Raw genomic sequence first — 13960 nt, 5'->3', positions numbered from 1 at the left:
GGGGGTAATATTACAGGGGGGATACAGAGAGGGGGAATATTACAGGGGGGATACAGAGAGGGGGAATATTACAGGGGGGATACAGAGAGGGGGTAATATTACAGGGGGGATACAGAGAGGGGGTAATATTACAGGAGGGGATACAGAGAGGGGGTAATATCACAGGAGGGGATACAGAGAGGGGGTAATATCACAGAAGGGGATACAGAGAGGTGGTAATATTACAGGGGGGATACAGAGAGGGGGTTATATTACAGGAGGGGATACAGAGAGGGGTTAATATCACAGGAGGGGATACAGAGAGGAGGTAATATTACAGAGGGATGCAGAGAGGGGGTAATATTACAGGAGGGATGCAGAGAGGGGGTAATATTACAGGAGGGGATACAGAGAGGGGGTAATATCACAGGAGGGGATACAGAGAGAGGGTAATATTACAGGAGGGGATACAGAGAGGGGGTAATATTACAGGGGGATACAGAGAGGGGGTAATATTACAGGGGGGATACAGAGAGGGGGTAATATTACAGGAGGGGATACAGAGAGGGGGTAATATCACAGGAGGGGATACAGAGAGGGGGTAATATTACAGGAGGGGATACAGAGAGGGGGTAATATCACAGGAGGGGATACAGAGAGGGGGTAATATTACAGGAGTGGATACAGAGGGGGGTAATATCACAGGAGGGGATACAGAGAGGGGGTAATATCACAGGAGGGGATACAGAGAGAGGGTAATATTACAGAGAGGGGGTAATATTACAGGGGGATACAGAGAGGGGGTAATATTACAGGGGGGATACAGAGAGGGGGTAATATTACAGGAGGGGATACAGAGAGGGGGTAATATTACAGGGGGGATACAGAGAGGGGGTAATATTACACAAGGGGATACAGAGAGGGGGTAATATCACAGGAGGGGATACAGAGAGGGGGTAATATTACAGGAGTGGATACAGAGAGGGGGTAATATCACAGGAGGGGATACAGAGAGGGGGTAATATTACAGGGGGATACAGAGAGAGGGTAATATTACAGGAGGGGATACAGAGAGGGGGTAATATCACAGGGGGGATACAGAGAGAGGGTAATATTACAGGAGGGGATACAGAGAGGGGGTAATATCACAGGAGGGGATACAGAGAGGGGGTAATATTACAGGAGTGGATACAGAGGGGGGTAATATCACAGGAGGGGATACAGAGAGGGGGTAATATCACAGGAGGGGATACAGAGAGAGGGTAATATTACAGAGAGGGGGTAATATTACAGGGGGATACAGAGAGGGGGTAATATTACAGGGGGGATACAGAGAGGGGGTAATATTACAGGAGGGGATACAGAGAGGGGGTAATATTACAGGGGGGATACAGAGAGGGGGTAATATTACACAAGGGGATACAGAGAGGGGGTAATATCACAGGAGGGGATACAGAGAGGGGGTAATATTACAGGAGTGGATACAGAGAGGGGGTAATATCACAGGAGGGGATACAGAGAGGGGGTAATATTACAGGGGGGATACAGAGAGAGGGTAATATTACAGGAGGGGATACAGAGAGGGGGTAATATTACAGGGGGGATACAGAGAGAGGGTAATATTACAGGGGGGATACAGAGAGGGGGTAATATTACAGGAGGGGATACAGAGAGGGGGTAATATTACAGGAGGGGATACAGAGAGGGGGTAATATCACAGGAGGGGTTACAGAGAGGGGGTAATATTACAGGGGGGATACAGAGAGAGGGTAATATTACAGGAGGGATACAGAGAGGGGGTAATATTACAGGGGGGATACAGAGAGGGGGTAATATTACAGGGGGGATACAGAGAAGGGTTTTAATATCACAGGAGGGGATACAGAGAGGGGGTAATATCACAGGAGGGGATACAGAGAGGGGGTAATATTACAGGGGGGATACAGAGAGGGGGTAATATTACAGGAGGGATACAGAGAGGGGGTAATATTACAGGAGGGGATATCACAGGGGGGATACAGAGAGGGGGTAATATTACAGGGGGGATACAGAGAGAGTGTAATATTACAGGGGGGTACAGAGAGGGGGTAATATTACAGGAAGGGTGTGGCGGAACCAACCCCGCCACCGTGCACTGGAGAAGACTGCTTGCCAGCCTCTTGCCCTGTGACTATGGTCCCTGGGAGGTTTGGCCCTTGAAATAGCAGATGCTGCCCCTTTAACTCCCAAAGAAAGGGTTTGTACTTTTAAATTGGCACTTCGAATGCCGTCGAAGTGCCGAAGTAGTCGAAGTGGCCGCCATTCGAAAAACGAACACGTGGCGGCGGCCATCTTGGTTCCTTCCATGCGGTCAGCGGTATGTGTAGCCAAATTCATGGAACTGAAATCGGCTACACAGTTCCGCGAACACCGCTGAGCCTTACCTGCTCCCACAATGATTTTGCAGCTGCAGAGACTAAGTCCCGTTCGAAGATTCGAACGTTCGTTCGAATGGGACTTAGTCATTTTTTCAGCCTGAAATAGACCGACCACACAGCCCAAATCTATGGAACTGTTTTGGGCATGAGAATGTGCTTGGTCGGTCGGTCATAAAGGACTTCCATCTGACTTTTTAACCCCTGCACCGATTGCCCTGATTTTTGAGTATGTGTTTATTTCTTGTATGCTGATTATGAAAATGTATGTTTTATGTTTGTGACATGTATATTTTAGAAGTTATAAATATTGTGTAAAAACTGTATTCCTCTGCCTGTAATAATGAGATTATCCATTGTGTTCAGTAATCATATCACAGGCAGAGGGGAGGATTTTGTGTGGGAGTGTCTGTGTGTATTGTACGGATTGATTGGTTGTTCTGTAAAACCCTGTGGGCTGTACTATGTTTGTGGATTGGGAATAAAAGAGACTGTATGTGCCAGGACAGTCAGATTCTGCTTAACCCTCAAAACAAAGTGTTGTCTCGTTATTGGGGGAATTGAATTGTATGCTGACTGCCAGGAGTGTAACCCTTTTGTATGGTTTTCCTGTTCGGCTGTTTCCAGGATTCGTGTAGTTTGCAGTTCAGGAGATTGGTGCTTACAGTAGCTGCATGTGCATCTGGAAAGGGGAATATCGCCTAAACGGTTTTTAACCTCTGGTGAGCAAAACGGTCCGTTACAAAGGGATACAGAGAGAGGGTAATATCACAGGAGGGAATACAGAGAGGGGGTAATATTACAGGAGGGGATACAGAGAGGGGGGGATACAGAGAGGGGGTAATATTACAGGAGGGGATACAGAGAGGGGGGGATACAGAGAGGGGGGATATCATAGGATATCACCCTCCCATAGGTTGACCCACTAGAGGAACACCGTAAATGTCTCTCAGATACCTGTAGCCTCGTTTCAGCTCGATACTATCCCTCCCTCCCAGGGGATGCCCAAAGCCATCCCAGTTTAAAGTTATTCATTTCTTCCTCACTGGACATATTGAGTGGCAGAATAAAGTGCCTGTCCTGTTTCCATCCTGTTACCCAGTCAGGGCGGTGGTTATAGATGTCAGAAGAGAAATAAAGGGAGAGCAGCGGCCCGATTAGTTCAGGTTTGATAATCAGGACCGTGTGCAGCCAATAGAAAAGCTGTATATGGTTTGGACCGGATTTGTGCCAGGGATCCATAATATGGAATATTGATTTGCATGTACAGATTCTTCAGAATGTGACACCACAGTCACCAGAACAACTACAGCTTAGAGTAGCAGCTCTGGTGACTATTGTATGTCCCTGCAGCCGCTTTGCTGTAAACACTTTTTCAGAGAAAAGACAGTTACTAACTTACAGCCTAGGAACATAGCCTCTAGAGGCGCCTCAAGGGTCAGCGCTGCACAGTGTGACGGACATTCACTGGAGACACTGAACTTTCCTCATAGAGATGCTGATTTGCCAGAGTGGTGTCTGGCTCCTCCCTCCGCCCTGCCTTTTTGGCTGATATCATTAAGAATTGACAATCTCAGCCAATCCAATGCTTTCCTACGGGAAATTCTGATGATTTCAGCCGAGGAGGCGGAACATGGGGGGCACAAGCATCAGCAGCCCTGTGCAGCGCTAGAAATAAGGAGAGTTTTTACTATATTTATGGGGGAGCCAAGGGGCTACATGGTGTTTGTTTTAACACTCTAGGTTCAGAAATACACATTTGTTCCTTTAAAGTCACACTTGTAAATAGTATTAACCATTATATATATATGTTCCAAAAATAAATAAAAAAGACACAAACAGAGACATACACAGTGCATTTTATTGGATTCTCTCAGTCTCGCCCTTTAAACCACCTGCAGGGGGTCTCTGTCAGTTTGGGACACCACAACCTGCACTTTCCCTTCCAGTCGTTCCTCGAGCTGAACCCGCAGCTCCTTCAGATATCCCCGCTCAGAGTTACTGTGCTCACACAAAACAACGCTTCGTCCTTCAGCCACCGCATCCAGGACATCGTGATGGGACATCTCACCTGCAGGGGCAAACAGACAATAAAATATCCCCATTACCCAATTCATAAGCCAAACCCTGGCACCTAAAAGGACATCCTTTAAAGTTAATAGCGGCAGGAGGACTAGTTAGAGCCCAGAGCAGTGAATCGTTTCTTGGAATAGAAAGGTCCAACAACCCGTGCTCAGCTAATAAATCATCACATATTGCCTTTTACAAACGTATATGCTATACTAGATAAACAATTTTTGAGCGGTTTGACAAATAATAGCTGGCACCAATCTGCCAGTTCCTCTGCTATGTTTGGCCAATATGTGCGGACTTCCCAATTAGCCTTCCAACATTGGTGGGCAATCACGGCTTGGAACGCCGAGTTTTACTGCAATCTGGAGTAGTTATGATGCAAGGAATAATCTGGCCTGTTTCTCCGGTAATGGAAAAATGGTTTCCCTTCTAACCTGGGTCCCCGCTGGGCTCAAATGCTACCGGATGGTCCAGTGAGGCACTTCCAGCTTCTGCAGAGCTGCAATGACACTGCTGGAGGTGGAGTTACACCTTCGTCAGCAGAGGGATTAAACTCCATAAGTGCGTTTTATGGCAAGACGCTGCATATACAGGCTTGAGGCACCATGATCACTTCAAATCACTGACGTTGTCATGGTACCTGGAGTAACCAGGTTCAGAGATCAATATATGGAGGTTAAACAGTATTCACTGGGGGTACAGTTTGTTACCCGTTAGATAGAGATCTGCAGGGACTCCACTCAGAACGCTGCTCCCTGATCCGGCACAAACAGCTACCGTGCTCACTGAGGATTCTGGGAAAGAGAGGAATATATGTATATATTTTAGCCAAGAGTAATAATAAAAACAGATTATTAAAGACCTAGGAAAATATCCACCCGTAACATTCCATAAGGAAGTGGCTAATTTATCTCAGCCAATCCATAACCCCCTGTGAAATCAGCATTAGAGGCACTGCACATGTATACGCCATGTAAGCTGCTCGTGTCAATTGATGGGAACTGTTTGAACACACACAGCTCAGTCAGACGTTCACAGAAAATTTGAGAAGGCACTTCAGAAGTGCAAACGGCTTGCGTTAGATTCTCTAGGAAAGCGCCAGGCATGCACAGGAACGAGCATAAAAGAATAGAAGCCTAGTCAGAGAAGTAGAGGAGGACTGAAAGAAATGTTTTATATTTTTTTACTTTTACACGTTTTCATACTAAAAATATTTGTAGACACTTCGAGGTCACACGTACACTGCCCTTTAGAAGAGTGGAATTATAGATAGCTGTTTATACAGAGAGCAGCAGAGAAAGAGATAGTCATGTACGCTATTCAGAGGGCAGAACATTATTTACTGGGGAATACAAGACGTTTCTCGGTTTGTGAAACTCTGTGAAAGGTTATTGGTTGATGTATCTTCGTATTGTTAATTCACAAATAGCAAGCTGTACATATACAGGGAGGGCAGGGATGTTAAACATACATTACACCCACCCAAGGTTTTGCCCCTTCCAATGCCCAGGCGCAGGTGATTTAAGCCCACGTGAGTTTTAATGCGTTCAAGTGCAGTTGCTAAGGAAACTGGTTCAGTCAGCGTGCAAAGACGACCCATCCCAGTGTCCAGAAGAGGGGGCTGCAGGAGAGATAAGAAGGTTATTTTCCATAAAGGACTAAAGGGCACAGTATGTGTCTGTAAGATGTAGTTATGGTGACCTTCTGCAGGGTGAGGAGCTCCACACTTCTATACACACATGGATCTTCAGCTAGGATTGCTAGAGTCTGCTGTAAAGCCTTCTGGGAGCAGCTGAGACGGACGCGGGTTCTATTCTCTCCCTCCTCGCTGGTGGGTAATATACAGAATGCTCAAGGTTCATAGCAGAATATTCAGAGAGTGGACATGTACTATTCGCATACAGTGTGGAAATACCTGACTTGAAAGGTGCGCAGACAAGCCCCCTGCAGGGATTTTACTCTGGATAATACACTCTCAGAGAGGCCACAGCTGAACTCCAAGACGTGGGCATTTCCTCCAGGGTAGGACAGCGACGAGGAGGCGCGCAGAGGTAATGATACACATGGTCCTGGAAATATATACACGTTATAAAAAGATACGACAGGAAGAAGACATGGGAGTTTAAAGCAGATAGAGACAGTTTGGGATTGAAAGGAACACACACAATTTAAAGAGTTTGTAGAGGCTAGAAACCAGTCAGATACCATTTAGAATTTAGATTGATTATTTTTGAAGGCATGAAAGATGTGCATCTCAGAAATTAAAAATGAAAACACCCCCAATAATCTTACCAACAGTGCCATTTTTATGAATCAAGGCTTTCCAGGATATAATGCAAGAGCAAAGTTAGACCAAATTACACAGAGGAAGGACACAAAAACAGGCAAGAAAAGTCAGTGAGAAGGCTTAAAATAATTAAAGAGGCCAAAACAGACAAGCAGTGCTCTATTACCAGTTGCTCTCCCGAGCCAGTCATTAACTCCATTGGAGAGGGCATCATAGGCAGTGTGGGGAGAGTAGATGGCTATCCGTTTCTCCAGGGCCTTCACCATCAACCTCTCCTTCCAGTTCCCACAAGTGAGGCGCTTCAGAGCCTTGAATATGGGAGGGTGATAGGACAGGACCATTTCAGCACCCATTCCCACCGCCTCCTCCAGCACATCTTCCGTCAGGTCATTGGTCAGCAGGAGTTTCTGGACCATGTGTGGAGGGCTGGGTTCCACCAAGAGACCTACATTATCCCAGCTCTCCGCCAAAGCTGGGGGAGCAAATGCATTCAGATGAGAGACCACTGCACAAAGATCCATTACACCGCGCCGTGCTAACCACGTCCTCAGACTGGTTGGTTGAAGGAGACTCTTGAAGGTCCAGCTCAGCAGCATCCAGTGAGGGTAAAGTGTGATAGAAAGCCAAACAGGAAAAGTCTAGATAGAGGAGAGAAAAATTGAGGTATAGAACTGGACTTAAATTAAACAAATAATAATAATGCAGACATTACACTAACTACATGATTTGTAAAGAAAGCAAAAATACACACAAATAGAGGTAAACAGCCCGTAACTAAATTCTAAATCCTTCAATTGCCATTGACACAAATAACTCAGAGGCCCTGTTGTCTACTTTTATGCTGAAACAAAGACATGGTCAGGAAGAAAAAACACCTAACAATTGACAGTAAACATCTAAGCTATACTTTTCCCAGTAATCCATCTTGTATAAAGAACATACCTTTTGTGACGAACTGAACCGCGTCATGGGTTCTTGGAGGGGCCTGCTGGTCAGCCTCCTACCTCAGGACTATGGCCCCTGGTTCAGGACTGTTAAAAGGCTCTGTTTATATGTACTTTTGTACTCCAGAAAGAAAAACCAACCGTTAGCCCGGATTCCCTGGAACTGTTTTGGGCATAGGAAAACGTAAACGGTCGGTCAAAATTATGACTTATATGGAAATCCCAAACCCCTGAACCGATCTGGGTGATTTTTGGATATGTTGGTCCCCCAGATCGGGGCTATCAGGGGATGTGACTTTTGTGGAGTCATGTGTTTTGGGGTACTTTTGGGATATTGTTAAAATGTATGTTTTCTGTGCCTGGGGAGAATTGACTTTAGTATAGTTCCTGACTCAATTATCTCTCAGGCACAAGGGAGGGATTACCCTGTTTTGTGTGGCAATGTCCTGGACCGGAGAGTTAATGAATTATGTGTATGTTTTACTGTAGTTTCCTCTCAGGTCCAGTGGGGAATGCCCCTGGAATATGTATACAGAAACCCCATGCATATAAGGCTGTGTGTGGCTTCCATTAAACCAGTTCCTCTACATCCTCAAAATAGAGCCTTATCTCATGTTTGGAGGTAACAGCTATACAGGGAGTGCAGAATTATTAGGCAAATGAGTATTTTGACCACATCATCCTCTTTATGCACGTTGTCTTACTCCAAGCTGTATAGGCTCGAAAGCCTACTACCAATTAAGCATATTAGGTGATGTGCATCTCTGTAATGAGAAGGGGTGTGGTCTAATGACATCAACACCCTATATCAGGTGTGCATAATTATTAGGCAACTTCCTTTCCTTTGGCAAAATGGGTCAAAAGAAGGACTTGACAGGCTCAGAAAAGTCAAAAATAGTGAGATATCTTGCAGAGGGATGCAGCACTCTTAAAATTGCAAAGCTTCTGAAGCGTGATCATCGAACAATCAAGCGTTTCATTCAAAATAGTCAACAGGGTCGCAAGAAGCGTGTGGAGAAACCAAGGCGCAAAATAACTGCCCATGAACTGAGAAAAGTCAAGCGTGCAGCTGCCAAGATGCCACTTGCCACCAGTTTGGCCATATTTCAGAGCTGCAACATCACTGGAGTGCCCAAAAGCACAAGGTGTGCAATACTCAGAGACATGGCCAAGGTAAGAAAGGCTGAAAGACGACCACCACTGAACAAGACACACAAGCTGAAACGTCAAGACTGGGCCAAGAAATATCTCAAGACTGATTTTTCTAAGGTTTTATGGACTGATGAAATGAGAGTGAGTCTTGATGGGCCAGATGGATGGATTGGTAAAGGGCAGAGAGCTCCAGTCCGACTCAGACGCCAGCAAGGTGGAGGTGGAGTACTGGTTTGGGCTGGTATCATCAAAGATGAGCTTGTGGGGCCTTTTCGGGTTGAGGATGGAGTCAAGCTCAACTCCCAGTCCTACTGCCAGTTTCTGGAAGACACCTTCTTCAAGCAGTGGTACAGGAAGAAGTCTGCATCCTTCAAGAAAAACATGATTTTCATGCAGGACAATGCTCCATCACACGCGTCCAAGTACTCCACAGCGTGGCTGGCAAGAAAGAGTATAAAAGAAGAAAATCTAATGACATGGTGTGGCGGTACCAGCCTTGCCACTGGGCATTGGAGAAGACTGATTGCCAGCCTCCTGCCATGTGACTATGGCCCCTGAGATGTATTGCCTGCTCTCCTGTACTGCTGAGGATTGCTACCCCTTAGGTGGATTTGGCTATGGAGCTTGTGTAGTGCCCTCTGTTGGTAGCAACAGTAATATGCACTACCTGAATAGCAAGACTGGTAATTTGCATATTCGGGTAGATTTGCATATCGCTAATTCTGCATGCAGGAGAGACATTTGTGTTAATTATGGTCTTCCCCACCTATTTATCAATATGTAATTATGTTATAATAAGTCACTGAATGTTGCCTGCTATGATTTGACTGTTTGTAATTTTATTGAGTTTTCACAGCAATGTTAATGTAATGACCAAATGGGCTAGTCCCAAGTAAAATAAAGATTTTGTCAGTTCTACTTCACCCTCAATTTGGAGTCCTGTCTCTTATTGGGGGAATCTGCTACAAGGGATTGCTATGCTCTGCATATTCCCTTGCTATAATCACTCCTAAGCTCTTTTAAGAGCTCGTTCCTGCTTCGCTCTGGAAGGAAGAGAGGTTCGTCCTGCGGTGGTTGTGTTGTCGGCTAGAGTGCTTGGAATCCTCAAGAAGCGCTAGGAGCATCCATCAACGGAGGTACCCAGTCGGGGTGCCAGGTGATCCGTTACATTGGTGGCAGCGGTGGGATGGCTTCCTAGCCTTGGGAAAACCAGCACTACTTCAGAGATGGAAGGCCGTGCAGTATCTCCCTTTGATGCCAGGCTCCAGCAGCGACTACAGGATGTGATGCGCAGTATGGAGTATCCTATCCCAGAGGAAAAAGAGACAGAGTGGAGGGTGGCGCTTCGTACCGATCTCTGGAAGGAGGACATCGACGAAATTCGACCCTTCCGGTTCGAGGAAATCCTGACCACTAACCAGCGCCAAGCAGAACAACTAGAGCTGCGGATGCCATTATTGGGAAACCAGCCCTCAGAGGAATGGGTAAGCGAACTGGAGACGTTAGTTGAGACTGAGGTGTGGCTGGATGATTCCTATCGGGCCCTGCGGTGGCATGCTTACCACCTCTACCCATGGCTGATCGAGTACAAGTGTATTGAGGGGGAAGACTACGATGGCCCTGGTTTGTTGTGGGATACTATTGAAACTAGTCTCTGGTTCGGAGACACCGACATTGCTCGCTTCTGGTCCATCCGAGCTGAGCGGGCAGACAACTGGGACCTTACGGAGATCGATGCCATTCAGCCAGATCTATCTTTTCTTGCCAACCGGGAGTGGGAACTAGAACAGGATTATGTTTGCCTATTCCAATGTATAACGCCGCCTGTCTCTGACATGATGGGGCTTATTGACTGTATGCCACCGGAAGCATTGAGTTTAGTTCTTCCTCCCCAGCAACCAAGCCTGTTATCAGGGGACCTTGGTACTGTACCACATATGTCCCAACCAGCACCAGAGATGGAAGATCTTATTGACTTGTCCTGGGAAGACACCCAGCTGGCAGGTGGAGATGGGACCGAGGTCTCTCTACCGGCCCTACAGGGATGCTGGGCAGTCGGCCCAGATCCCCAGCGGCAGTATGTATCCCAGGGAGCTGAAGGTGCCGTCCTTCCTCCCCAGCGGCAGTGTGTGTCCTTAGGAGAGGAGACAGTTGGTCCCTCTTCCCAGCAGTCCAGTGAGTCTCAGGGAGCCGAAGGTGCAGTCCTTCCTCCCAAGCGGCAGTGTGTGTCCTTAGGAGAGGAGACAGTTGGTCCCTCTCCCCAGCAGTCTCAGGGAGCCGAAGGTGCAGTCCTTCCTCCCCAGCGGCAGTGTGTGTTACAGGGAGCTGAAGGTGTCGTCCTTCCTCCCCAGCAGCAGTGTGTGTCATTAGGAGAGGAGACAGTTAGTCTCTCTCCCCAGCGGCTGAAAGTATGTATGGGAGAGGAGCTTGTTACCCCCTCTCCCCAGCAGCTGAAAGTATGTATGGGAGAGGAGCTTGTTACCCCCTCTCCCCAGCAGCAGCTTAACCCACCAAGGGGAGACAGTAAGCTCCACAACAGTGCAGATGGGACCGTGGTCTCTGCACATGCACCACTAGGGGTAGGGACAGTCGGTCCTGTCCACCAGCAGCAGGGCTGTTTAGCCAAAGGGGAGACAGTCGGTCTCCCCCTCCAGCAGCAGGACTATGTAACCAAAGGGGAGACAGTCGGTCTCCCCCTCCAGCAGCAGCCCCAGATCCCGAGAGAGGAGCCTACCAACTCTTCTTTTCAGCATGGCTCCAACCAGGCTACTCCCGTGGTAGCGCTGGCACTCAGCAACCCACCAAGGCAGCCTATCAGTACCCCACACAGCCTTGTTGAGGCACCTGGACATGGACAAGCTAATCTTTTACCCAGGTGTAGTAACCATGTATTGTGGGTAGGCTGTATTACTGTTTGTGCTTCGTGGGTGGGTTGCTGGACTAACCAGGGCACTGACCGGCAGGAGGTCAGATACCCTGTTAGTCTGTTTGGAAAAGGGGAGAAATGTGGCGGTACCAGCCTTGCCACTGGGCATTGGAGAAGACTGATTGCCAGCCTCCTGCCATGTGACTATGGCCCCTGAGATGTATTGCCTGCTCTCCTGTACTGCTGAGGATTGCTACCCCTTAGGTGGATTTGGCTATGGAGCTTGTGTAGTGCCCTCTGTTGGTAGCAACAGTAATATGCACTACCTGAATAGCAAGACTGGTAATTTGCATATTCGGGTAGATTTGCATATCGCTAATTCTGCATGCAGGAGAGACATTTGTGTTAATTATGGTCTTCCCCACCTATTTATCAATATGTAATTATGTTATAATAAGTCACTGAATGTTGCCTGCTATGATTTGACTGTTTGTAATTTTATTGAGTTTTCACAGCAATGTTAATGTAATGACCAAATGGGCTAGTCCCAAGTAAAATAAAGATTTTGTCAGTTCTACTTCACCCTCAATTTGGAGTCCTGTCTCTTATTGGGGGAATCTGCTACAAGGGATTGCTATGCTCTGCATATTCCCTTGCTATAATCACTCCTAAGCTCTTTTAAGAGCTCGTTCCTGCTTCGCTCTGGAAGGAAGAGAGGTTCGTCCTGCGGTGGTTGTGTTGTCGGCTAGAGTGCTTGGAATCCTCAAGAAGCGCTAGGAGCATCCATCAACGGAGGTACCCAGTCGGGGTGCCAGGTGATCCGTTACACATGGCCTCCTTGTTCACCTGATCTGAACCCCATTGAGAACCTGTGGTCCATCATCAAATGTGAGATTTACAAGGAGGGAAAACAGTACACCTCTCTGAACAGTGTCTGGGAGGCTGTGGTTGCTGCTGCACGCAATGTTGATGGTGAACAGATCAAAACACTGACAGAATCCATGGATGGCAGGCTTTTGAGTGTCCTTGCAAAGAAAGGTGGCTATATTGGTCACTGATTTGTTTTTGAATGTCAGAAATGTATATTTGTGAATGTTGAGATGTTATATTGGTTTCACTGGTAAAAATAAATAATTGAAATGGGTATATTTGTTTTTTGTTAAGTTGCCTAATAATTATGCACAGTAATAGTCACCTGCACACACAGATATCCCCCTAAAATAGCTATAACTAAAAACAAGCTAAAAACTACTTCCAAAACTATTCAGCTTTGATATTAATGAGTTTTTTGGGTTCATTGAGAACATGGTTGTTGTTCAATAATAAAATTAATCCTCAAAAATACAACTTGCCTAATAATTCTGCACTCCCTGTATTTACTCTGGGGATTGCTATATTACTATGCTTCCTTGGAATATAACCGCTAGCTCTTGTAAGAGCTATCCTGCTAGACTCTCTGGAGTAGGAGAGGTCCGCTCACTGGAAGCTGGATCCCTGACTTGGGTTCAGGGTGGGTGGAGGACAGCGAGACCCCAGCCAAGCTGCGGCAGCTAAGGGTCTACAGTGCTGATGGTGTCTGGTGGAGTGCTGGAAGTACTCAGTGTTGCTAGGAAGCAGAGACTGGCAAAGGCATATAACAGAGCTCCACAGTAATAATACTCCCAGTATTTAAACTACAATAAATGTTTACAAATTAGTCTTTGCAAATAAACTTTTGATCATGAATAAGTTAAGTATTCAGTAATACAAATTGTACAGCGCTGCGGAATGTGTCGGCACTTTATAAATGCCAGTAATAAATCAATATAAATATCCATGGATTGTGTGCTGTGCTGCCCATTAGCATGTATGTCCAGTGACACATGACAGCAGATCTGGAAACCTTGGGGTCACAGTCACCTTCTTTTCCAACAATAACCAAAAAATAGAAAATAATTAAAATTAACATCAAAATAACTGAAACACAAAGTCCACAATCTCTGACTTTCTATGAGGACAGTCAGTAATTACCTGCTCTGTAAGGGACTGCTCAGAAAGTCTCCATATAAAGGATTTGCAGGCTGTTTAATGTAAGTATCTGCATGTAATCTGTATTTACTCTGCATTTATTAACCACCAGCAAATATAACCCGGAACCTGTCACTAAAATGAGGACATGGACACCGCCATCTTGCTGCTCCCACAGAACAGGAAGTCCAGCCTCACACTCATGGTAGACAGGAAGTCGGCCATCTTAGCACTCCCA

General features: G+C 46.4%; 2 protein-coding genes across 5 annotated transcripts in view; one reads left to right on the top strand and one right to left on the bottom strand.

The window, feature by feature from the left end:
- The window catches only part of LOC134572063 (very long chain fatty acid elongase 4-like), a 596371-nt gene that overhangs the window by 37301 nt on the left and 545110 nt on the right, over positions 1-13960 (top strand). The gene's annotated exons all lie outside the window — the stretch shown is intronic.
- Positions 4241-13880, bottom strand: NIF3L1 (NGG1 interacting factor 3 like 1). The gene is made up of 7 exons (XM_063430856.1): positions 13726-13880; positions 6920-7391; positions 6382-6535; positions 6168-6294; positions 5949-6087; positions 5177-5260; positions 4241-4464 (listed from the first exon to the last, which is right to left on the bottom strand). Exons 2-7 carry the CDS (start codon positions 7347-7349, stop codon positions 4280-4282), a joined length of 1119 nt encoding a protein of 372 aa, XP_063286926.1. The 5' UTR covers positions 7350-7391; positions 13726-13880; the 3' UTR covers positions 4241-4279.

This window comes from Pelobates fuscus, chromosome 8 (assembly GCF_036172605.1).
Source record: "Pelobates fuscus isolate aPelFus1 chromosome 8, aPelFus1.pri, whole genome shotgun sequence".
Lineage (NCBI taxonomy): Eukaryota > Metazoa > Chordata > Amphibia > Anura > Pelobatidae > Pelobates > Pelobates fuscus.
This window is presented reverse-complemented; position numbering and strand designations above follow the sequence as displayed.